This window comes from Aplidium turbinatum, chromosome 15 (genome assembly GCF_918807975.1).
Source record: "Aplidium turbinatum chromosome 15, kaAplTurb1.1, whole genome shotgun sequence".
Classification (NCBI taxonomy): Eukaryota; Metazoa; Chordata; class Ascidiacea; order Aplousobranchia; family Polyclinidae; genus Aplidium; species Aplidium turbinatum.
Window position 1 is genome coordinate 18,043,108 of NC_137486.1, and position 26,706 is coordinate 18,069,813.

The 26,706-nt window shown below is 36.7% G+C and overlaps 3 protein-coding genes across 4 annotated transcripts in view; 2 read left to right on the forward strand and 1 right to left on the reverse strand.

Annotated features, from left to right (window-relative positions):
- Positions 1–3,749, forward strand: part of LOC145784465 (cysteine-rich venom protein VAR8-like) — a 28,080-nt gene extending 24,331 nt beyond the window's left edge. The window contains exons 7-8 of one of the 2 annotated variants that reach the window (XM_082596283.1): positions 376–480; positions 903–3,749. In XM_082596283.1, the coding sequence (XP_082452409.1) occupies positions 376–480; positions 903–1,066 (269 nt within the window). In that variant the 3' untranslated portion in view covers positions 1,067–3,749. The remainder of the gene's footprint in view (positions 1–375; positions 481–902) is intronic. The other variant, XM_082596284.1, reaches the window with a different exon arrangement.
- Positions 3,750–4,364: 615 nt separating this feature from the next.
- LOC145784517 (trichoplein keratin filament-binding protein-like) lies at positions 4,365–11,258 on the reverse strand. The gene is made up of 11 exons (XM_082596351.1): positions 11,042–11,258; positions 9,888–10,055; positions 9,718–9,760; positions 9,382–9,507; positions 9,016–9,165; positions 7,912–8,051; positions 7,471–7,645; positions 6,632–6,775; positions 5,826–5,989; positions 5,114–5,279; positions 4,365–4,637 (listed from the first exon to the last, which is right to left on the reverse strand). Exons 1-11 carry the CDS (start codon positions 11,230–11,232, stop codon positions 4,602–4,604), a joined length of 1,503 nt encoding a protein of 500 aa, XP_082452477.1. The 5' UTR covers positions 11,233–11,258; the 3' UTR covers positions 4,365–4,601.
- Positions 11,259–23,229: 11,971 nt separating this feature from the next.
- LOC145784022 (uncharacterized) lies at positions 23,230–26,251 on the forward strand. The gene has a single exon (XM_082595779.1). It carries the CDS (start codon positions 23,230–23,232, stop codon positions 24,910–24,912), a length of 1,683 nt encoding a protein of 560 aa, XP_082451905.1. The 3' UTR covers positions 24,913–26,251.
- The last annotated feature ends 455 nt before the right edge of the window (positions 26,252–26,706 follow it).

The window sequence follows — 26,706 nt, forward strand, 5'->3', positions numbered from 1 at the left end:
TATAAGTTGCTTGTAGAGTCTTTGAAGCAATGACGCAAGACTGTAGTCACCGAGATTGTCAGAGTGATGTTTGTGATTTTTGAAAAGTTATTTTTTCTGTGGATTACTCCACCCACCATGAGCCGTTGAATAGAAAGCTGTCATTGAAATCCGTTGCTCAAGCGCACACCTCAAGAGGTGAACCAGCGCCGCATGATCTTGAAGTATCTTTGTTTGTAAAGTCAATTGCTTAACCAACTGAGCTATTACAGAGAAATTGTATACTATAATACATTAATGATATACAAAATGTAGCCTATAGGCTAATAGTTAGATAAACTTATAATTGATGTTTGAAATATCCAAAAAATCAAAACTAAAACCAATGTTTGACAGAGCCAACGACTTTGACAACCACAACGACTTTATCCACCACGACAGCAACTGTAGAAAATCATGCAAATGAAAATGGTAAGGAAAACAATTCCCCCCCAAATGATGGTGAGCTAAACAATGTCAGACAAAAATCAGATAAAGACGGTAATTTCGTCAATTTTTTTGAAGATAAAGCTTTGGTAGAGAGATTGCTTCGTTGAACCATAGACAAACAAAACAAAGTAACTTAAGCGGGTTTAACATGTTTTATGACGCAGAGATAGGCTAACACAATTAAAAAAAATCAACTCAAACGTTTTCAGTCTGGAGTGTCGTTACAGTCAGATTTATCTTATAATTTTCATTTTATGTATATTGCAGATTTAAGTAGTTCCTGATGAGGACACACGTAGCCTACGTGTCGAAAACGTTCAAGTTGATTTTTTAATAATGTTATATCTCTGTGTAATAAAACTTGTTAAACCCGCTAAAGTTACTTTTTTTTTTTTTGAAGATATTAAAGTCAAGCTGTTAATTTCTACCATCAGGTGTCAATTCTATTGAAAATTTTGAACAAAAAAATCCGACTGATGAAGACGGTGAAGATACTTCAAATGTTGATGGCGGGCAAGGCATTGCTTCAACAAGTCGAAAAGCTATATTGCTGTGTTTGGTTGGATTTGCGATGCATTTCTTCTGTTTATTCGTATAATATAAACTGTTGCTGTCTGCACTCTTACGTGGACAAATAAAAAGCATTATTTTCCATCAACACCATCAATATTTCTCAAAACAAATCAATTAGAGTACCCGACAACAGGATTGAATTTTAAGCCTGTCTGTTCTGTAGCTAAACTACAATTAACAAGCAGATCGATATTTTTCTTTACAATAACATGTGGGTGACAGGGGGGAGTAGAGAACGGTTTCTTTGTCGCAAACAAATCTAAAAACTGGATCTTTCATGTTGTCAACGTCATCTGTCCAAAATACAACGTTTGATTTGAAAATTATGATGGATAGTGAGCCATTTTTAAATACGCTAGCCGTACCAATAGTTGAACACTCCCTGTAATGAAGCGTGGGCAAATTCAAGAGCATCCAAATGCCGAAATCGTTTCGGGAGCTGTTCGAATGACGCCAGTACCATGATTTTCTTTACACCTAGCCTCATGACCTATGGGTGACCGTGGCCCAGGGCCGGATTTAGCTGATGGGGGCCCGGGGCACTTTTAGATCGGGGGGCCCCCGTGTAAAAACCACCTCCACGTCTACAGTAACATTAATCCAGCACTGTATCAGCATTTTGCAGAAACTTTAAAGACTGAAAGGAAAAATAACAACACAAAACCACATTTTTCCACGTAGGGGGGCCCTTCAAAAGTCGGGGGGCCCGGGGCACCTGCCCCCCCCCCCCCTAAATCCGGGCCTGCCGTGGCCCGTTATTATAGAATAAAGACTTTGATGTGTGAGAGTTTAGTGATAACTTTATAGCCCACAGATGATAATTGCATTATAATAAACATTAGCCGGTTATTCATAAAAGAAAAGTCCTCAGCAACGCAATTATTCGATTGGAAATAACCTACACCCACATACACGTCAGCGTCGCGTCAGCTCCAAAACCTAACCTATACGAAGTCTATTGTGAAATCACGAAATTGTTTTGCGTGGGGTAGGAAAAATTTATTGTGACCTAGCTAATGTAGGCATTGGAAGTTCCCAGATCCAAATCTTACACACTGCAACTTGTAGGTGTAGGCTATATATAACCAACGTATATAGCCTAGTGTATATTTTTGTAACACAGCTGCATAAAAACTAACATGTTTTGTGCTGCAAAAGTCAAGATTCTTTTCAAACGGACGATAAAAGTATTAGCCAATCCCTTGCAGCAAAGTTTGTGAAGTTGAAGTCATCTTTTTTATATTATTTGTGATAGTTTTGGAGGTAGAAAGTTTTTGATCAACCTGGCCTATATACACCATAGTAGCCTAAGTCTACAAGTATCATGATGGTTTTACACAACGATTCTGCTTATAAATTAAATTTGTTTTTCTAGGCATGCATTATATTAGGCATGCAACAGATAACTCTTAATATTTTAATCACAAGGTAAAATATGTTTAGTCTTCAAATAACCTATTGCAACTCCCGGTTGCAACTATTTCACAATTTTAATTTTTGCTTTCCTCAGCACAGCAAAAAGATTTTGTGATCGTTCCAGTAAAACTATATTATTGTATAATTATGTCCATCTGGAGTTGCGGCCTGATTTGTCACATTTTGATTACCGCTAAGCCTACTGCTGCCAGTGTCCGACTAAATTTTCTAATTTTACTTTCTGCTGACTCGTATTGATATAGAAGCTTTTTGTTGCCTTGGGGAAGTAGTAGAAAATGAGAAAAGGTAAGTTGAAAAACGCTCAAACTGTTAAAAAGCGATTAACAGTCTGACTGAACTTTTCAAAATCAAATTGCCTTTGTTTTCAACGCCTAGTGATGTTAAAATCTATTGTGTCACCCGGGAAAGACAGTAAACAAGACGTTAAAATACTATAACTTCAAAAATTTCATTCGGACAGTTACCAAAAGTTAGAAATATCTGCAGAACAGGCCCGGATTTAGGAGGGAGCAGAGGGTGCAGGTGCCCTACGTGGACAAAATGTGATTTTGTGTTATTTTTTTTTCTTTCAGCCTTTGAAAATTCTGCAAAATGCAGTGCAGGATTAATGCTACTGTAGACGTAGAGGTGTTTTTTCGCGCCGTAGGCGCAAAATATTGTTTTGCATGGGGGGCCCCTGATCTAAAAGTGCCCCTGGCCCCCCAACAGCTAAATCCGGCCCTGCTGCAGAATGTGAAAAATCAGGCCGTATCTTTAGGTAATCAGGCGTAGTGCTATAAAAATATTGAAGTTTTTACGTCTTATGACTAAAGGCATCGCAATTTCAGAACTTAACTTTGTTGATAAGTTATTTCACGCTTACATTTATTTTATTCGTCATTTACGCCATTTCTGTGCTTGCCATTGAAAATTATGTAAAATCGACAATTTTTTTCTTTTGATCGTTTTTTTATACTAGGCTATTACAAAATACTTGTGATGAAAAAACTAAAGCCTAACATCACACAAGTAAAACATCAACTGTGACAGTGTTTGACACCGTGCTTGATATGAAAGTTATCGAAATTAAAATATGTTAGTTTTATAAAATGAACTTTTCTGTATTGTGATTTTGTATTTATAGGTGTATGCAAACACCATTTCCTTATATACACATTACACATTGCTGTGCTTCAGACTGTTTCATCTGGCCTGGGTAGGCTATACAGTTAAAGCTTTGGTAAAGTTGGCTTTGTTGTACCACAGACAATGTATGCCTGTGTGTGTATACAGTTTTATCAACATCTGTGCAATACAAAGTTTGATTAGAACAAGCAACTTAAACCGTTTGGTGGAAATGACAAACGAACAAGATCTTTTATCCGAGTTAGAATCTCGCCTACAAGTTTTGATTTTTTGCACCATATCAACACTAATTAACTAACCCAGCCCTAAATGAACTTCTCTGAGGAAGTGCTGTTTAAAAAGCGGAATTTAAAAGCATTTTCCCCAACATAGTTTGACAATTGTTTTTACCTTCCTATGGAAACTAAGTCAGCCTCGATAGATCAGTTGGACAAGCCCCGACTTTGTGCTTGAAAAAACCACAGAGTCAATCAACAGTGATTAGGCTCTCGGGGTACGCGTTTGAGTAAGGACAAGTTTAAAGGACAGCCTTCCATTCAGCGATACCTAGTCGATTGTGTAATTCACAGACAACAACAATAATATTGGAAACTTTACTCTGTCAATTTCGGTAACCGGCCCGAGTCAGTGGTTCAAATCCTCTGCAAGTATGAAAAACTGCCAGGGTTTACCTCTCAAAGAAACTCTCGTGGTCCAAGAATAAAATTCTCACAATTAAATATGCATCTTGCTGACAATCTTTTGGCTAATTAATCAGAAGATACAGTAGTTGCACATTTTATTCAAGTTTAGTTAATAAAATATGCAATCACAGTAGGCCAACTGACAAGCACAATCACTACAAAATAACTAGTCTTCGTAACGCAATAGTAAAAAACAACTTTATCTTACAAATGCAAAATATCTAACGCTCCCCCAACCCTGAAAGCAGAAGAATTTGCGAAGTGAACGTTGAACGTGAATGATTGAATCTTCTAGAATCTAAATTGCTCTCGCGTCTAATCCCACGCAACTCTGCTACTCCGAGGTCGTCTCTGCAAAAACAAATAATAAAGATTTACATGATAGACAATGTATCCTATTAGCGAAATAATTTTATACACAGATTTTCATATGTGCATAAAAATGCCACAAACCGGTGATAATTGAACTGGCCCGTAGCATAACATCATGATGTCACTGATGGACTATCTAGCTCACTTTCATCAGAAGCATGGGCAACAGACTCTTTAGTCTTTATGTTTGTTTTGTTTGGCGTATCCAGGCTTTCGCCAGGTGGTTGAAGATTTAGATTAAGTGGATGGGAAGGCAAAGAAGCCAATCTTCGTGTCCACCTTCAGGCATGCCTTTAAGTGTCTTACCAAACACACAGTCGCATGTCCTTGAGCGGTGTCGAACCGGCGCCCTTTTGAGTGCTATATTAGGGTTCTCACCACTCGTCAATGCAGCCGACACTCATTTAATTATGATACATAACGCGACATCTAATGTGAATAGCTCAGATACTCACTTTGGGTATAAAGCCTTGCTCTTTCATCCTCATTGCCTCCTCTTTCACTTCTCTTTCATGCTCTTCGTTTCCTTCTCTTTCTCTTCTTCGCTGTTCCTCTTCGATTTTGCGATGTGTTTCGTTTCTCCATTTTCGCTCAGTCATCTGTCCTTCAATTTCTTCTTGTCTGTTCAAAAAAAAGCAAACAATTTATTGAAGTATCTTGGTTGGAAATACATCTCGATAAGTTCCAAACACAAGTGTTGTTGAAAAATCGCAATTTTGATGATAATAATCTGAGAGATGTGGATTGTGGACTATATGCCATTGCACAAAAAAAGATTATTATTTATCACACTCAAAATATAAAAAAATCTTGCAAACTAAATTATAATTTCTAAAATTTAGTGTTTTTCTTCTATACTGAATAACTATGACAGCGAAAGCGAATGAAGTGAGGTGGTATGGGCATGTTTTGAGAGGGATGAAGATGATGTCTTGAGAAGAGCGCTGGAGTCGCAAGTGGAGGGTTGTAGAAAACAAGGAAGACCCAAGAAAACGTGGAAAAGGCAAGGTGGGCCTGACAAGAGAGGTCTGACAAGGTGACAAGAGAGGACGCGTTAGACAGATCGATGTGGAGGCAGGGTGTGAAGGCGATTGCGGCACTTGGAGGTTCCAGCCACCCTCGGTAACGGGGACATCACTGGATTAAAACTGGACTACTACGACTAACCTCATAAGCTTTCGCTTTTCTTCTTCAGCTTTTTCTCTTCTTGACGTCCTTTGGACTTCTTCCAGATTGCTCAAAAGTTCTTCTTGTTCCTGGAGAAGCTCCTGTTGTTGGAGACGATTCTTTTCGGCTCGTTCTACAATCTGGTCTTTCCTTTCCTCCAAAACCTGATAAAACAAAGGAATATCTCATTGATGACAAATGCAAACATGTTGTATTGAGTAACGCAAAACAACGTAGCATTAATTCGCAATGAAATAGTTTACACAGAATATCGTTTCCGCAAGAAATGCATATGCAAAGTTTCAGTCACAAGAAGCAAGATGTTATTTGCAGAATAAAATTGCATTGATGCACCAATCGAATGGAATCGTCAAAAATGTGGTAACTAGGACTCTAGTATAGATAATAATGTGCATAAGACAACGTTGCCCAATAGCAACATAATCGTTTTCGTTGGTGGCATCTCATTCAACCAGTTGCAGCATCGAAGCTAATACGCACGAGCCTATTGCCACTCTATCATGGGTGGTTAAAGATTTAGATTAAGTGGACGGGAAGGCAAGAAGCCAGTCTTTGTGTCTACTTTCAGGGGTGCCTTTAAGTGCCCTGCCAAAGACACAGACATGCTCTTGAGGGGTGTCGAACCAGCGCCCTTTAGAGTATCGTTCCAGGGCTCTCAACACTCGGCTATACAGCTGGCGCATTATCTTGACGATAACTGGGTTATAGTTATTTTTATAAACAAAGGGATCTCGTGCACGAAACTTGTAGACGTGTGATTGTCTGTCGTGTTTAGAATAGCGCACCTCTTTCATAAGTTTTTCTCTCGCCATCCGCTCTTTCTTCCATTCCTCCTCTCGTTGCTCCCACACTCTTCTTGCTTCTTCGCGATACACAAGATCGAATTCTGCTTCACGTTGCTTCTCCACCTTTAGTTGATCTTCAAGAACCTGAAGGATTGACAAATGCATGAAGAGGAGTAGGATTGAACAGGCTGAGAAGTAGTAAACTGGCCATACGTTTAAGGCGTTCACTACCAACCACGAGCGTACTCATAGCATCGCAAATGCAAAATAATTTGCCATTTCATGTTTTGCTTCGTTTTTGTTCATCAAAGTGGGATATGAAAAACGAGGCAACAGTCGAAACCTGCGATACGCGACAAACTACCACCCGCAGGAACAAAGTAAATGGGAAAAATCTACAGTAGTAAGAATAAGATTATTATTATTATTATAAGATTAGAAAACTGTTTACGCCTGTTTGGATAGTGGCTGTTAGTATACTGTAGATAGTGGGTATTTGGATAGCTCAAAAAGTCTCAAAATTGAGCAAACGCAGGTGAAAACAAATAATAACGTCTGTAGCAAAACAAATCATGTAAAACACTATAGCTTTTAGTCTTCAAGCATAACACTAAAATCTAACTTAATTTCTAGCAATAACTATACCATTGTTTAACAATAACTATACCTCGTCCCATTGTCCTACTCAGTTTGTAATATAAAACGCACTAGGAAGACTAAAAGAGGTTTACAAAATTATACACTTCTTTCAATATTTAAAAAAATTCTTGCCCTGTTAAATTTTCCACGAGGCCATTTAAAAATCAGGTTACAAATTACTATCGTAAGCGATAGCTTACCTTTTTCATCCATTCAACATCGGCTTTGGCTTGCTCTCGCCTGGCGGATTGGACGGCAGCATTTTCCTCCTCTTTCTCCTGAAGACGTTTGAGAATTTGGTGGTCAAATTCCAATTCTTCCTGGATCTGTTGAGCTCTTCTGCGTAGCTGGGCTTTGTATTGATGAAATAGGAACCTGTGAGAGCAAAAATTACAATTTTGACAGCAATTTAAGTATGTTCTCTGGTAGACACATACAAATTTATATCAGGGCAATAAAAAGGGTAGACCCTCAGACCCAGAGCCTCAAACGACGACGCTCAGATGAAATAAAGTGCGTAAAATGTTTCAATAAACAATTTTAGAGACTTTACTTGCTACATTTTCTGCTGTCATGGGTGATAGAGAATCATCATAAGTGCAGAAAAATTTAAAATGATATTTGCTAAAGTGCATGCATACCTTTGCAGCTGAGTGTGCTTTCTTTGCTCCTCAACCTTTCTTCTTTGTTCTTGTATTTTATCCAACTGCCATTGTTCTTGGATTATCTCGTCTTCTTCCCTTTTTAATGCAGCTGCTGCTTCTTCACGGGCCTTCAAATCCTATTTAACAATTTACCCTTCAAAGTCTCAAGTGTAAATGATAGAGAAACAAGATTAGTGGAGACTTGTACATTATCTAGTCAACTACGTGTTGTTTTAACACGAAGTAGCACGCTCTTTTAGGTAAGAGAGTTTCTTGGGTGAAAAATGTTAGTCGATAAGTTATTGTAATGTTGTTTGTTGTAATGTTGTTTACAGTTTGTATCGTTTTCTTCAGATGTACTTGACTACATTTACTGACGAGAGCACATGGCTGGCCGAAAACGTTCAAATTTGTTCTGAACATAGTTGGTCTTGCTATGTTATTTAGCCCGATCACATTGCAGTTAATTGCTTGTCTGTGGTACCGTATAGCAAAACTACTTGTTTCCGTAAATTAGAATGACGTACAAGTTATTCTTGGCTTCATAAAACAAGCTGATTAAATATGTCTGCTAGGTTAATTTTAGCAAAACTTATGTTATGAATGAGATTCAGTCTTCGAAATTAGCCTCGGCAATTGCCGAGGTGACTGCCGACGCAGAAGCATAAATGGCGCATTAGCGTTGGCAATAAAAATTCCGAGGCCACACGAGCGGTTGCAAGGTTAGGGTTGGAAAATTAAATCGATTTGTACTGACTGACTCCCCCCCTCCCCGTGAGTTATTTAACGTGAATTGCCGTATCCGCGTGCGTATCGCGTTGCTCGCTTTATCACTACTTTTGGCATTATTACATCACAACAAATCAAACAGTGCGGCCGCGATAGACTACTCTAGTGTATTTTTCGCTTCTCGCTTTACATGTTTTGGTACAATTTTTTCGTATTAAACGTTTACAGCAATTGCCGAAGCAATTTCACCTTTTGCCGTTTGACCTCGGCAACGTTTTTGCCGAAGCAAAATATGCTAATTTCGAAGACTGGAGATTAACACTAAATGTTTATAAATTTAAAGCACAACACTTTTTTAGATCCTATCATTACCTCCATTTGCTGCTTTAAGACTTTAGCTGTTTCTTTTTCTTCTCTTATTCTTTGCTCCTCCTTTTTTCTTATATTTTCCATCGCTTTTAACCGAGCCTCTTCATATTGATTGGCAAACTTTTGATCTTCAACCCCTTCTCTTCTCTTTATCTACGATTGTAAAAATGTGCACTTAAAGTGACTATAAAAAAGTGACTCCATTTCACACATCATATCATTAAAAATCTTTGTTAAATGTTATTAATAGTAGAAAAAGCATGACCATAGCATTCATAAATATAGGCAAACAGGGTGTATATATATATAAAGAAACTAACCAAATTTATTGCATGTGGCTCGACTTATAATTTAAAATGATAAACACACCTCCTCTTTTCTGTGTGTCTGGTCTCCCCACACTTCCTTGACATGCTGCCTATGAAGATCGCTTTCTACCAAACGAAGCTCAGGGTTGTTTTCTTTCCAATGTTCGTACAATTTCTCTGCCGCCAGCTTCACATAGAAGTTTGTATGATATAAATATATAACAAAAGTTCCTTCAGATACCAATCCAAAACAATTACAAAACACAGGATTGTACAAACAAACTTAGGCTACAAACAAAATTGTTGAGCCATAGGCATACGAAGCCGATACAAAGCAGATTTCTTAAAAAGCAAACGCTAAAAAGGAATTGAGCAAGAAAAATAGTATATACCGTACCTGTTTACGCTTTTCTTCTCTTGATGATTTAAGTTCTTCTGACCTGCAGAAACAGAATTAAAAACATTTCATGATGATGATATTGCAATTATATGCTTTCATACAAAGTAATTAATGTTCACATTGAAACAAACATTAGGCTATATATAATTTATGATGCAATGAGTTACTTTTCTTTCATATCCTGAAAACGAGAATAATTTCCTATGGACAAACGTTGTAGTTCCGCTTCATATGTACATTGCTCCTGATGTAAAAGCTTTTGTAACATTTGTCTCCGTTTATGAAGAGCAGTCGATTTCTTATTTTTTTCTTGTAAAGTGGAATAAGCATCCATGCTAAAAAGTTAAACATATCTTTGTTAACATCAAAACACTATTAACCACAGATGATTAACAATGCAATAATAAAGGTTTTCTTATTAATAATAAGAATGAAACAAAAAATATTTTTATTATTATTAATCAAGATGCTTTTTTGCAATCTTGAGTTATGTAATAGTTGCCATTGCCAATGGTTTTAGAGATCACAGGCCGATCTTCAGATATTATGGCTACATAATTGACTTTGAGTTTCTGGAAATAATCTTGTATTCTTTTGATTGATTTTATATGACTGAAATAACGAGGCAGCAGTGGCCGAGTGGTTAGCGCGTTGGGCTCACAGTTGAGAGCCTGCATGTTCGACTCCAGCCACCCGCACTTGCTGTTGTTTCTCTCGGAATGGCCCGTTTCGGTGAGTCTGATCCCTATTTGGTGATTTTTTCAATTTTTTTTTTAATTATCGGGTACCGTAGCCTAATTATCATTGCCGTTTCAGGGTTAGGGGTTAGAGGTTAGGAACTCACCGAATTGGACTCACCGAATAGTAGCAAACCTTGTTTCTCTGGGCAAGAAAATTTACGATAATTGCCTCTACCCAGTGATCGATTTCGAGTTATGAGTAGTACCCAATTTAAGTCATAAGTAAAGTAGACAATCGGAAACAGACATTACAGTCGGCTGCAGCGTGGGTCAGGTGTACGTCGGAAGGCGTACACCGATGCATAGCGCTCAAGTCCGCCTTCCCGCAATGCAGGATAAAGATATGAAAAACAAACAAACAAAACGAATATAAGCTACAAATTTTAGCAAAATAGTGTGGTTACTTTTTACAAAAAAGGTTATTAACCAATTTTCTAAAACGATTCATACATTGCTTAATCTATCGGAAAAAAGTGAATATCAGTAACACATTATTTGGAACTTTTTAGGTAGGCTACTAACTTTTTAAGGCTCTTTTAAGTCAAATATTTTTCCAGTCGAAAAAACTAGGGAGAAAATACCTTTTTTTATATGAATTTTCTGACATTAAAGAGCTGCGAATATTATTCTTCACTGATTGATTTTTGAAATAAGTAGAAGCACTGTTCCATTGGTTTTGGAACCGTTGGTGTTGTTGACGCATTCTAGAAAGCTGGTCTTCAACAGGTGGTCGTCGATAACTCCAACATGACGGAATTGTGGGAAGTGCCATTATTTATTTCTTACAAGTTAGCAAATGCTTCTGAAAATAAATTAAGATGCATAAAACATTACTACAGAGCCTTTAAAATTAAACAGCATAGCATTACCACAGCTTAAAAATCACTACTTTACGTTATATTATTATACATAGAATTTATCACATACTTCCAAAACAATCACAGTTGCCCCAACTTAAATAAAAAATATATGAGGTAGATAACCATTAACCAATTTGCAGGTTATTACTTCTGTCAAGGGCGCTTTACTATCTATTTTCTAATTACCAAGAAACCTAATCATTTTCTCTCGTTTTTTCACTTTAGAAGCTTAATTTTCTCAAATTTCTTCAGATATATACAATATATGACATGTGCTAATGACTGAAGAAATGGGTTATTTTTATAATTTTGAAAGCATACACTGTATTGTATATAATATATATGCGGTAGATAAAATATCAATCCAATAACTTCAAAGATCCATAACTAAATAATGAACATTCCAATAAAAAGCCGGAAGAATTTTGAAAAAAGTTAGTTAGTAGGCTACTGGTACTGCAATGTGAATTGAAATAAGCGTAAGAAAAAGCGGTCAAAAAATCAAAATGACACTTGGAATGGTTCAATAGAATTATTGAAGCTTACAAATTCATGTTTAAATCAGTTATACCTACGCAGAATATGGAATGGAAAACATATCATATTATTGGAAGAATAAAGGCCAGAATAGAAGACATGAATGATGGGATAGAACAAAACATGCTCTTTTGCTCCAACACAAAATTTCGTTTCAGATTAAGTTCTTTGCATAAAAATTTAGTGTTCAGTTTAGATTCTTTATCTTTAGTTGAAAAATCTTTCACCCAACAACCAAAAAGAATGAACTTATTATGGTTAATGTGAATCGTCCAACTCGCATAGTATATACCAGCGCTACTCAACTAATGTTAGCAAAGGTCCATTTTGACAAGTTGAATATTTTTGCAGTCCGGTGAATATTTCATATGAGACCACGAAAATTAAAAAACCAGTAGCCTACGAGCACCGAAACACTTTTCAGGTAGTATGTAACACGACTTGGATTTTTGTCTGACACAAACAAAGAAATAAAACAGGAAAAAAATGTATTGTGTTTCTTTGTGATGTAGCTGTGTGGATCGCACATCAGAGAAGACGGCAAAGCGTTGGGGGGTCTGGATAATCATTAAAAAACTCTTTTCCCTAATGGAAATCTGTTTAAAATGGCCCTAAAATGTGGCAATGAGGTAATTCTTCCAGAAGCCCGAGTCCCGCCTTCAACACCCAGAAGGTCCGAATCTGCACCTTCTGAGTGCTGATGGTGGACCTTGAGCTTTAGGAAGAATAACCTCATTGCCATGTTTCAGGGCTTCTTTAAACAGATTTCTACTGGGAGGAAGCAATTTTTACTGTGATTATCCTATAGCCTAGTTGCTGGTAGGCTTCGACTCCCAGACTCCCCAACACTTTCTCAGAAATCCAATTCAAGTTACCGGTACATTTTACCTAAAAAAGTGGTTTGGTACAGATACTTTCACTTTCGTGGTTGCTTGTGAAATAACGTATTCACCGGACAGCTAAAAGTAATCAACTTATCAAACTGGACCTTTGTTAAGGTTAGTTGAGTACGGTAACCCTGGCCTATACCGTGATTTAGCTGGTTGCCACTAATTTCTTCATAATAAACAAGCCATTCCAGCAAAAAAAAGTTTATAAGCTGACTATAACTCCCCAGTTTTTATTGTTTCCTTACAAACTTCCTCTTTTATCAATTTTGAAGCCAAGTATCATGAAATGAGGAAATTTTTCTTCCAAAAGTGGAGATCCTTCGTCCCAGCATTCAAGTATTCAGTAACCAGCAACACAAAGCCAAGCAACTGAATTGGAGAGAGAGTCATCTGGTGGTTAGTTTAGTAGTTCAAACGACAACCGTTTCGATCAATCACAAAAACAAGTTAGCCGAGTCGGAATTTTTCGGAATGCAGTTTTTGTCACAAAACTGACTGGCAAACGTAACATAAGGTTGTAAAAGATTTTACGAGTCTGAAATTGCTGACATATTTGCATTGAAATGGCAATGGATGAAGTTTCTCAACTTTGTAATCGTAGAATTTTCGAAAGTTTGCTTAAAATTTAAAATGAAATTTACTGATTAGATGAAATATTTACGGAAATTTTAGTTGTAGTTTCTGCAACAAAAATAACTGCTAAATGTTCGATCAGGTTGCAAAATAGGAAATACATTTAAGAAAGAAAGTTATAAGCAATAGGCTAAGCAAAAAGTGTGATTTACGAAAATAGTAGAATAAAAAAAACACTTTCTTAAACGTTAGTCTCTCTTTTAATTCTCTCGTTTTCGTGAACCACACTTGTTTTTCCCTACCCGCTTATGCTTATGCTTTTCTTTCTTTAATCTCTGATCATGTTAAAGCTTTCATCATGTGCAGATTTCAAAAAGCCAAAGTGCAAAGTAGCGGGCTTGCCAATTTGGCTTTTTTGAAGCCAGGTTTTGAGAATCTGGCTGATTTTGAACTCCCTTGGCTTATTTTTTTTAAATAAAAAAAGCCAGAAAAATTAGGCTTTTTTTGGCTTTTTTTCATCTTTCCTCGATTTTTTGTCAAATTAATAAAAAGCCAACATAATTTTGGCTTTTTTTGGTTTAAGTTTATCTTTCCCCGTTTCTTTTTTGAAAAAAAAAAAAACTCTTTCAGCGTCAATCGGAGCAGTAATTTCTACCTTATATTTGTTTGTCGCGTCCAACCGAATGTCGTTTTGAAGCCGAAACTAGAAAATTTTCTAGTTGCTTGTCTTTTAATTAACTATGTTTCTGCGTTGTCGCAGAAGTCAAAGTTCGTTGAGACACTATTTGGTTGTGCACTTTTTATATGTGTATGTTTAATGAATACTAATTGGCTTTTTCTTGGCTTTTTCAGCTATTTTCTACTGGCTTTTTTAGACTTTTTTTTAGGCTTTTTTTGTGACTAGGTCTGGCTTTTTTTGGTGAAGACAGGTTGGCAGCCCTTGAAAGTAGCGCCAAACTTCAGTTTCACACTTTCACTGTAGTCGTAGTCTATGCTGGAAGGGTTGGTTAGCCGTCAGCGTAGCCGTCAGCGTCAGCGTTTAAAGAACGTCATTGCTGCTAGTCATGGAGAAAAACTGCAATTTTAAACATCGAGCTTTTGAACTACTGGCAATTGCTTTGCTGAACAGAAAAGAAGCTGGTTTGCTGACCTTGCTAGGTCTTTTGCTTCACTCTCTCATTTCAGTGTGCTAAGTACCAGTACGGTACTTTTATTGTAATATGGTACAACTCAAAGAAAATGAACCAGTGATTGATTGTTGTGATAACTTAAAATTTTGGACTTGTAGCATAGACATGTAGAAGTGGAACAAAAAGCACATCTAGGCTACCGTAGGTTTGCAAGTTGGTTATTTTGCCTTAATCATCACTCCATCAACTTAATGACTGCAAAATCATTAGGTTTAAGGACCTGAACTCTTATAACATATAGTTAGGTTACACACTTAGACACAAACTAAGGTTTTACAATCAGTTGAAAGAATTGTCAGGCATCTCATGATCTCACACTCTGTGGTAGAATGCTTTGTTGGAGATTAAAAGGAGGCTGTGGTTATATTTACACTATATAGTGTAATAATAGCCTCAATAGTGTTTCCAAATAAGGAATTCTGCCCTAATTTGAGAAAAGTTTAAAGCTGTTGAAAACAACAACTTGTATTTTGGAAAAATTTTTTAGTCCTGGGCAAAGTTCAAAACCCTAATTAAAAATCTTATTCCTAACTCTAACCCTTCCTAACTTTAATCCTAACTCTGGCAACATGTGATTGTAACCATGACATTAAGTGTGGAAAAGTTGCCACTTTCTTAAAAGGAAGGTTGTAAGGCGTGTCACGTGTAAGAAGCGTAGGCTAATGTGCTATTGTGCTATGGAGCTGAATGCTAGGTGATGAAAAAGGAACATAAAAGCTGAATATAACCAACAGAAATGAGAACTGTTCAAATAATGTGTGGCAAGACACTTTTCGACAAAATTGTAAACAATGTCTTAAGGAAAAATGAAACACATTATTTTAAAGGTTGGTCAAAGATGTGTGAGTACTGAGCAGTTAATTTCTACGTTAAATTATGGTGAAATATTGTGTGTTTCATTTTTTCTTGCCTTCAGCCGCACTGAAGTACGTATATAACTTTGTAAATTTTATTTTGTATGTTATTCGCTCTGAGGATGCGCATTGTCATGGTGCATGAAACGTCAGTGGAGCAATAAATCAACCTGTTTGTCTTTGCTTTCACTTTCGTCAAATGAACGTTGTCAACAACTAGTGCTAAACACGATAATTGTCCTGATGAACATCCAAGGTTTTCAGTAAGCTGGGCTAGTATATAGGTTCAATGTGCCCATTTGCAATTAACAAAATAATTGCATCCACTTCACAAATTTACAATTATCTTGCAATTAAGAATAATTTGACAGAAAATCATTTAACAGTGTATTTATGAATAATGTTATCACAACTTTTGTATATAAGTTTCATCTTTTTATGCTAATCATGTGACTTGTTTTTTGGTTTTCAAATTACTTTTTTAGAAATTTTTATTTTTTTTAAAATGAAAAATGGCATTCTGACTAAAAATATCGTTGAGGAGTGCTTTTATCAGGGTCCCCAGGTGTTGCTGTCATCGCATTATGTATCGCATGTTTTTTTACGGGTTGTTTTCTTAGGAGGATTGCGCAGAATCGGTGTTCGGATGCATTTTGGAATTAAAACCGTAATCACAAAATGCGCTATTGTAATTTTAACACACACAACAATACCACCAAATTATTACACGTTGAAGGGTATGAAAATATCTTTTTAATAAAAAAAGAGGAACAGTTTAAGTTAAAAAATGCAACTTTTCGAGGTCCTTGAAAAAATGGTCACAAATACACAATTGACTAATGACTATATTACTTTTATTACGGTAATATGGAAGCTACAACATTTTGGAGGCACTAAAAACACCATGCGGTTATCTAAGTCAAGATGCCCCCAAATCTACACAATCTTTTGAGTAGATTGTTACTGATAAGATAGCTTTTAAAACAATAGGTTTTATTTGTGCCCTTTGTGATGAGCAATTGAATCCATTCCATACCTAAGTTTTGATACAAAGCAATTATAAATAAATATGCAACTGTCACAATCAATGTGCAAGGCCTCGCGTTGGGCTGCTTTGCGTCTTGACAGAATGTGCTGTTTTCATTATGAAATTTTGAGCGATGTGTTATTATCGGGTATTGGCCTGAAGTAACCTTTGAATGAGAAATCTGTATTATGTAACGCATTTCCAGAATCGTCTATAAGCAAGCAATTCAAATCTATTAAAATTGTAATTGAAGAGAACTTATAACTATAAAACTAGCTTCTACGTATTATAGCTCCTATCATTTGTCTGACTTGCCTGACTTCTAACGATGACATAGCCTACACTATTTATTATTGTGATAGTAAGGAATAAAAACAAACTGAACCGCTAATTCAAACAGAACTAAATTCAAAGAATGTTGAGATGCAAACAAACTGAACCGCTAATTTAAACAGAACTAAATTCTAAGAATGTTGAGATGCAATGACATTGGCATAGCAACGATAGGTTAAAAGTAAAAATGTATTTCAATAATGATGTCATAATGAAAATTATATATTAGAAATGAATTAAAAATGAACAAGGGAGTAGTAAAGAAAAAAACGTATTGAAATGTTTAAATCGATTAGTGAAAGAAAAGAACATCTAAAAAGAGAGAATTAGGAAAATAGACAAAACAAGAAGGTCTAAAAAGTATATAGTTAGTAAATCAGGGGTCGATCTTAACTTTTTTTTTCACTAAATTTTTCACAATTTTTCACTAGTCCGACCAGTTTACTGACTTTTCACTTGTCTGATGACGTATTAACAATAAGTGTTTTGGCTTAGACTGAAACTAACTAAAGGCTTTCAGATTTCAGTACGCACAAGAGAGCAACAATACGCACAAAAACACCTTCTAGGTCACGGAGGCACACGAGCTCTTCAACTACGACAAGGTAGCAATCCAAAGAAGCCTCAATAGCGATAACTACCCAGCTAACACTAAGCGTTAGACACTTTGTAGTAACGTTGAATCAGCATTTGATCACGATATATCAACAAAAAAACGTTAATTTTGCTAACTGCTGCTTGCTGGGATGCAGACTTCTCCGTGCTGACCAGGGTTGCCAACCTGTCTTCACCAAAAAAAGCCAGACCTAGTCACAAAAAAAGCCAGCAAAAAAACAGCTGAAAAAGCCAATTAATATTCATTAAACATACACTTATAAAAAGTGCACAACCAAATAGTGTCCCACCGAACTTTGACTTCAGCGACAACGCTGAAACATAGTTAATGAAAAGACAAGCAACTAGAAAAATTTCTAGTTTCGGCTTCAAAACGAAATTCGGTCGGACACTACAACCAAATATAAGGTAGAAATTACTGCTCGAATTGACGCAGACCGAATTTTTTCCTAAAAAAAATCGCGAAAGATAAAATTAAGCCAAAAAAAGCCAAAATTATGTTGGCTTTTTATTAATTTGACAAAAAATCGATGAAACATGAAAAAAGCCAGAAAAAGCCTAATTTTTCTGGCTTTTTTTGTTTAAAAAAATTAAGCCAAGCGAGTTGAAAAACAGCCAGATTCTCAAAATCTGGCTTCAAAAAAGCCAAATTGGCAACTCTGTGCTGACTACCACCACGCGTCGTGTCTAGCGAAAATGCGAGAAAAAAGTAGTCACGTGCTCAGTCGACCGACTTTGCCGCCTTCTTCGTTTGCAGTATTTCAGAGTGACGTCGCCGATTGCCATTTTGTAAACCAAAACTTTTCACCGGCGAATATTTTCACTAGCCAATCGGACTAGTACTGCAAAATTTCTACTAGTCCGCGCAAATTTTCACTAGCCATTGGCTAGCGGACTACCGCTAAGATCGAACCCTGTAAATAGATCGTCAGTAAAAGAGTGAAAAGATTGTTTATTCTCTAATGTGTATTCTAGTAGGTTCTTGTGAGTGAAGTGTTTTAATCCAAAATTGTTCTTTAGTTTTTCTATATTCACACGTTTTGTTAAGTTTGTCAATGGCAATGGCATGAAAATCAACAGTGGTATGATTTTGTTTGTTGAAATGTAAAGCTACAGCTGTGTTTTTATTGTTCTTGATGTCTCGTAAGTGTTCACTAATTCTGATTTTAAATTTGCGTCCAGTTTCTCCAACGTATTGTTGGAAACATTTTTGGCAAGTATATAATTAAATAAATGATGTTAGAAGAATCACAATTAACTGACTGAAAAATATTAAACTGTTTATTTGTTACACTACTGGAAAAGTTTTCGCAAGGATTAGAATGAGCACAAGTGGAACAACTTTTTCTGTTACAATGGGTGAAACCAGGTGGGGTCAAGGTGGAATGTAAGGGTTTAAGGTTAGTTTTGACTAGAAGATCACGAAGAGTAGGGCATCTTTTGTAAGCAGGAAGTGGAGGATCTGGAAATAAAGTTTTCAAATTTTCATCAATTTTTAAAATGTAATCAAATTTATTAAATACTTTTTTAATGTTAGGAAGTGAGGGATGATATGTGGTGACGAATGGTATACGTTTAGAGTTAGTGGTTTTTATTAGACTTTGTTGGTCAAGAAGACTTTCACGATTCATTGCTTTAGCTTTATTAATGGTATCAGTTATGATTTTAGTTTTGTAATTTTGTGTTTTAAGATGAATGCTTAAAATTTGGGTGTGTTGATCAAAAAATTGAGTTGTCGAGCATATTCTGCGAAGGCGTAGTGCTAAACTGTATGGAATATTTTTAGTGACGTGAGATGGATGGCATGAGGTGGGTAAAAGGTAGTGCATCTGTAGGTTTACAATAAAGTTCTGTTTCAATTTTGTTATTAATAATGTGTACAGTTGTGTCTAGAAAGTTTATTTCGTTTGAAGAGTAGTTTAATGTGAAGCGAATAGTGGGGTGAAGTGAATTGGCAAAATTAAAGAAGTCTAAAAGTGATTGTTCTCTCGTTGTCCAAATGATAAAGATGTCATCAATGTATCTTAAGTAACAGAGTGGCTTTTGTTTTGTAGATTGAAAACTACTTATTTGCGTTGGAAATTTAGTGTGTAGTTATTCCATCAGACATTTTCTGGACTACTTATTTTGAAAAACTATACTACCACAAAAATTGGGAAAAACAATAATGCAGTGACCATAGGCGCCGACTTTTATTTTTGCACGGGGTGGCGGATAGCACAATATGGCAACCTAAAAACTTTCAAACTGCATGTTTTTGTTTGATTTTTACTAAGCGTGTTTCGTCGATGCAATTGTCTTTTCATACCTGATTTGTAGCTCGATAATTTACAAAGCAACTTTAAAACAAAGCACAGGAGGTATGTCATGACTTTTATTGTTACGTTGCTGCTCTGATACTTAACATTTGGCAAAAGTATGTATATTTTTGCGAACAACAGCTCTCAATCCAACTGTTAATCAACTGGTCAAGTTGTAGCCGTAAAGCTTCAGCTTGATAAACATTTAAAATTAGGACGTGGTTCAACCGCTGTTGCGTCGTGGTAGATCTCAAGTAGGTTTTTATGCGCCTGAGTGCACTAAACGATCGTTCCGCCTCGCAGGTGGTGGAAGGCAACGATAAGTATATTTTCACAATGCAGACCACGTTTGGAAGCATTAATGAAATTGTTTCATTGCTTGCAAATAGATCAAGCAGTTGCGACATAGTTGCAAATCGGACAGAATGCTCTATCTTTGCGATTGCATCTAACGTATTCTAGCCACGGAAATTCGCTCTCCCACTACTTTTGATAGCTTCTTCCTTCAACAGCGATTATCCTGCTCGTGCTGGGTTTTTCCACCTCCCTGATCGTGCTTAACGTCTTTTGGCAGTGGCACACTTTCGTTTCATTCAGGCGTTTGGTCACTTTCATGCTGGCTGAAATCCTGACTAGACGCAACAAAAAATGACTCAATGGAAGGCTGCAATTCTGAACGCTTTTTCGGTGGCATCTTTAACCCTTTGAAGGTTGGGGGGGGCTGTCAATTCAACTTTTTGTATCAACAAGTGTATCTCTAAAACTACTGAGGCTGCGGCTACAAGATTTCTTGACTTTTCCTAGCTTTTATTCACCTCTATTGAGCTGAAATTTTGAACGATTAAAAGTTATAAATTGAGAGATATAATGCATTTCTCAGCACATCCTCTGAAATATTTCATATTCTGTTATTCAAAATTTTCCCACCAGCTGGATGAAAGTAATTAATTTGGCCCATGTCTTGTTAATCCTAACTGTTTGTGTAAAATTATGTAAAAAAAATTTAATCACAACATTGCAATGCATTTGCTTCATTACTCTACCAAAAAATGATGTGTAAACTCACGCTACAATCACAGTCATAAGTCACCTCAACATTTCAACGTATATGAGCAGTTCTAAAATTCACATAGTTTTAATTTTTGAATATGCTCAGCGTGAATACTTTTAAAAAGTGAATCCAAAATTTTGAAACCGTGCCTTAAAAAATAACAGAGATATCACTCCTAAAGCATAAGAAGAATCGACAGCCCCCCCCCCCAAACTGAGCAAAGACTCCAGGAGCCCAACCTTCTAAGGGTTAAGCTGAATAAAACTGGAATGTCGGCGAAAACTTTTATTGGACAACTTTTCGTAATTTTTTCTGTGATGTAGCAAGCAACTCCTATGTCAGACCAATAAATTCCCGCCTCACAGTTTATCACGCAATATTACTGCATGAAGTAGATAACAAAGTAGAAATTAAAGCATGAAGTAGATGACAGTACACTCCAATTGAAATAGGAAAATAATTCAAAATGCAAAATCTTGAGCGATTGAAAAAGGTTGCTTTTATTATTGGGAATTGGCAGGGGGTGTAGCTTTCCTCGAATAGAATCATGTAAACGTGTAAATTTGCAGAACGTTAAAACTGCTACTTTTCTAAGTGCACTTTTTAAATAAAACTCAAAGTTTCGAAAATTGCATTTTTTTAACAAAATTTGAAAATAGATATTCATTTAGGGGTGGAGGGTGGAGCTATTGATCATCGAGATAATTGTATTTCCAAGTATTTTATAGTTGGCATAATTTATAGCGATATTATGAGCAGTTTAAAAATTTTCAAAAAAGATTTTTGAGGGAGGCAATGGAAAGATCGTATTTTATTGATTAATAAATCCCATTGTAAACCTAACAAATGTAACAATGACTTATGACAAGTAACAAATAAAACGATCGCAACAACAACAAGGAAAAAACTCGTAGCCACGTGTTGCGTAATCTTCACGTAGCTTGCTTGATGTTACGCGAGTATCATGCTTGTGACAAAAACAAGCATTTTCTTCGCAATACTGTATTGGTTCACCTCTTGCTTTACGTTGACTTGAAGCGAAAACCAATCAACAAAAAAGATTTAAACGTCCGTTCAAATTAGTTGCATTTATTTGCAGTAAGTAATGTATTCTAAACGGGGTGGCTGCCACCCCGCCACAGCGATTACGGGGTGGCTGCCACCCCGCCACAGCGATTACGGGGTGGCGTGGCCACCCCGTAAGTCGGCGCCAGTGGCAGTGACCATCAAATATAATTTCTTGGTGCAAACATAGGCAGATCCCTTTTGCCAATCATAAAGCCACTTATTACTATTACTTTGATAATAGTGATTCAATTAGCTCTGCTTAGTATTGTGCGCTTGACATTGATCACTCTTTTGTTGTATTAATCCCATTTCTTATACTATGTTGATAATGTCACAGATTTTGCTTTACTTGTTTGTTTTATGTATAATTTTTCAAATTTTCTTTTTTACATATGCTAGCTGAAGATGCTATTACTATAGCGAAATTGATTCTTAATAAATTATACTAAGAGGTTAGATTGTGAAAATGCCAGCATTTGATGAAAGCAATATAGTCAGTATCTATTTATGCACATATATTTAACACTGTTCTAGATAGGTATATATGTTGCTATGTAGAGCTCGACCGATATATCGGTCAGCCGGTATGTATCGGCCGATATCAGGTGTAGCCGATATATTGTATCGGCTATTTTTCGCCGATAAACATCGGCCAGCAAAAGCAAACTCAAAACCAGCCATAGGCTACATGCCTTTAGAAGAAACACAAGTTGCTCAAACGTGCTTCCATAGCACGAACAATTGTTGCGAGAATATAATTTCCCGCCCATTCTAGTGCGCGCATCTAGAAAATGTTAATACCGTATCCCTTAGCTTCCATTCAAGCAGGAAAACTTTCGAGTTTTACGTTGCTTCAACGATTGATGACATTGAATCATTGTAACAAAGGTGAATTTTTCGCTAAGAATCAATGGGAGTACCGGATACCGATGTACTTCCACACTAACCACGCGCAACTTATTTCAAGTCTTACGTCACAATGTCTGGCTTTGATCTCCTAGTGACATTGATAAGACAAGATTCGTTACAAAATTAGATCATACGAGTAGGCTATGACAGCAAGATGCATCAAAATTTGTCAAGTTTTGGTATTACAGTAAGAAAGAAAAGGCCCCGGGAAAATTAACGTTCGCTCACATGACATGCAAAAATAAACCCAAAGAAAAAAGCCTAGTGAAACTTTGCACAGAAGAAAATAGTAGCGTCATTGTAAAAGTTTTCCGATTCGTGCCCAGAGCATTATGACGCAAGAAGCCACACGACCTCATTTCGTGGAAGTTAATCAGTTATGCGGCATATTAAGCAGCTACACGGCTGTATATATATCGGTATCGGCCTAAAAATTTCATAAATATCGGCTATCAGCTCTATCAGGCGGTATCAGTTCTATTGCTATGCTTTAATACTTTTATCACATTTGATTTATTTTTATACTAAAGTTTCAATTGCATTACAGTAGAACACTAATATCATGGAAAATTTAAATGGTAAATTTGTGCACACTATTAATGCTTTGGAAAAGTTGGAAAATGTTTTGCGATGTGGATCATGCAAACAACTTATGAACATTCCTGTTACTCTTTGGAGTTGTGATCACGCATTCTGCAAATCATGCATAGCAAATCACACAACTTGCCCAACATGTTCCATGCCTGCGTGGGCTCAAGATCAAACTGAAAATAGACGGTTGGAGAGTATTTCTCTTCTGTGTTGTGAATTGCGGAAGCATATTAATAACGTTATAGAAGGAGAGAGTAGGGGAAATGAAGAAAAAGATGTTTCTTGTTTAAGTTCTATACAGAAAAGAAAAGCCACTGGTTTAGAAAAGGGGCTTTTGGTCAATAGCAGATTTTCAACTTTACCACGCGAAAGCAAGCAGCGGGTTTCAACTGGATTAAAGCAGTGTCCAGAAGGTGTCAAACTTGCCACTCCACTGAAAGAAAAACAAATTAAACGTGTGCACACTACTCCTTACCAAACACGAAATAAAGTTTGTAAAAAATCTCCACGGTCTAGAAACGTTTCTTTTAAGGAATGCAACTCGACCCCTAAATCAACAGGAAAAAATGCAAAGGGCGAGTCACCATTGCATGTTGCTGCAATACAAGGCAACACAGAACAAGTAGAAATGCTGCTAAAGCAAGATGTTAATTGTGTTAATCTTAAAGACAATGCCGGATGGACTCCATTACATGAGGCTTGCAATCGAGGTTATGTTAAAATTGTGGAAAAGTTGCTTGATGCTGGAGCATTTGTTGATATTCCAGGATATGAAAATGAAACTCCATTGATTGATGCTGTAGTAAACGGGAGAACTGATGTCGTGAAAGTTTTGTTGGCAAGAGGTGCTAACGCAGATTTACGAAATAGTGATGGCAAAACGGCTGTTCAACTAGCTGAAACAACAGAAATGAAGCAACTTCTTGAACAACGTTTGGTTAAATGCGTAAATGAAAACAAGCCAGTAGAACAATTTCTACATTCACAACCGAGTGATATTACTTTTGCATACTCAAAAGCCGTGTCTACGAACAAAATAAAATCACTCTGTGCAGTGCTGAATGCCAAGTCTGTTACCAGTGGTACAATTAGTTCAACGCACTACATTGTATCTGTTGATGAAAGTTTAAAAATGAAACGAACTTTAAAGTATCTTCAGGCCATGGCGACGGGTTCATGGATAGTTCATGATACGTGGATGAATAAATGTTTGGAAGGTAAAGAATGGGTCAGTGAGTTTGACTTCCTGGTAAATGGCAGCTTTGAAGATGATATAGCTGGTGGGCCATTGAGATCAGTTATGGCAAAGTTGAAATTCTTTCCTCGTTTGTTTAACAATTGCCATTTTTTCATGTACGGAAGTTTTTCTTTTCCTTCCCCCAGCAAGCAACAACTCATTGAGCTGCTGAAAGCCTCAGACGGCCTCATTTTGAGACGAGAACCTAAGCCGGACAGTGATATTGTGCAAACCTGCAGAAAGGTTCCTTATCATGCCAAGGCAAACACACCCCAGTATTTTTATACGTATTACATAGTCTATGATCCGTCGCAACCTATTCTGCCACGGTTAGTTCGCCAAGGTAAAGTGTGTACAGTCCCTGTTTCGTGGATACTCGACTGCATTTCCCAGTTTATTATTTGTGATATTGATTAAATTGAATCGATGTTAATTACATTTATCATTTGTGTTTAAACGGTTATTTTTAATGCAACCACTTACTACGCTTATCAGAGACTACTGCTGCTGTGTCTATTCTAGTGGTATTGCAATGGAATATGGTACCCATGTTTGAAATCATTTTCGTACACCCGTTCATTTTAGTTACTATCTTTGTGTTTTAGTTTTACTGATCAATGGCTTGATTTCATTTCAGTCTAAATACAGTAGAACTCGGTTAATCCGGATTCGGTTAATCCGGATCTTCGCCTAATCCGGATGAAACTGGAAGTACAAATGATTTGTAATCTTTTTCTTAAGAAACGGCTTCGGATTATCCGGATTATTTAATCCGGATCTTCGCCTATTCCGGACAAAAGTTGCGCTTTCTCTATCGCTTTATCCGGATTTTCCCGACAGTTTTGCCATTTTATGCTAAAACGTAACGTGGCTTATAGCGAGAAATTTCTTATCTATTGTTCCGTTAATGTGACGCAATAAATTATTGCGGATTTCTTCTTTTCATGAACAGTAATCCCTCCTAACGCAAAATTCGTGCGCAAATGCCCAAACTCGTACTGTCACTTGAAAAGATGTCGGTGGAATTTTCGGCGGTATGTCGGTGATGTTTTTCCAATAGAAGACTTTGTTTGATTTTTTGTAAGTTTTCCAAAGAAACTCGTCTTCCGTAACTGTTTTCAAAAGTTTTGAGTGACTAGAGATTATTTCGACACGCATGTCTAAAGGTATAACTTTTGCCAGTGTGTTCTTGCGTTAAACGCAGAGTCTACAAATACATTCGTTTTACATGCATACTGCATTTCAAAAGAATTCTATCGCTAATATGGTGATCGCGCGTCTCGGAATTGACAGATAACCACACTAATGCGTTCAATTTCGGTGATTTTTACCGATACCCTTCTATCTAGGTAACGTCAGGCTTGATAGAACCGTCATCGGTTAATCCGGATCTTCGCCTAATCCGGATGGAATCGCCGGTCAAATCGAATCTGGATTAACCGAGTTCTACTGTAGGCACAAGTGTGGTACATGTCTTTTTCTTCTACACTTTAAAACGCATTAGTTTTCATATTTTTTTCGATGCCAACTGAAAGTTACGTATTATTTACTACAGTAGTCACTTTGCGTTTTTTAGTGTTTCTTTTAGATGCTTTCATTGTAGATTTTTGGTTAAGTTGCTCTCTTTCTCAGCTATATTTGACAATAATTCAAAGCGTATCTGGAATTCATGCAATATGAAGCCAAGAAAGTCTGATTTGTATGTAGTTATTCGATATTTTGAGATTTACTCTTGAATTCACAAGTGTGAATTAAAAGGATAACCTGTTTTAGCCTGATGTTGCGTGTTTTTGTAGCTGTAGCGGTTTGTCACTTGATTTTGCAACACTATTCCCTAGTCATGTGCAATGACGATTACTTAGCCTAATCAGCTGGAAGTTTCTTATATAGAGAGGCATTAAACCTCTGACACAGACCCGGTCATCAAAATTAACCAGGTGAAGTTTTCGATTGTTGAAGCGTTGTCTGTAAATTATTCTGAGACCCATTTGGTAATCTTTCGCTGAATGGAGAAAAGCCTCTCATGTGCGTTTGCATAGCCTCCCAGTATCCTGAAGCTCAAACTGGCGATGCTTGATTTTGTCGTGTTTTTGGTGTACATTGTCGGGCGCCCTACCTACAGGTCAACGCATTTTTATATTTTAGTTTGTGAAAAAGCCGTTTAACCCTTTCTCTCTGTTAGTTAACGTTCACTTCGACTAAGCTATAACA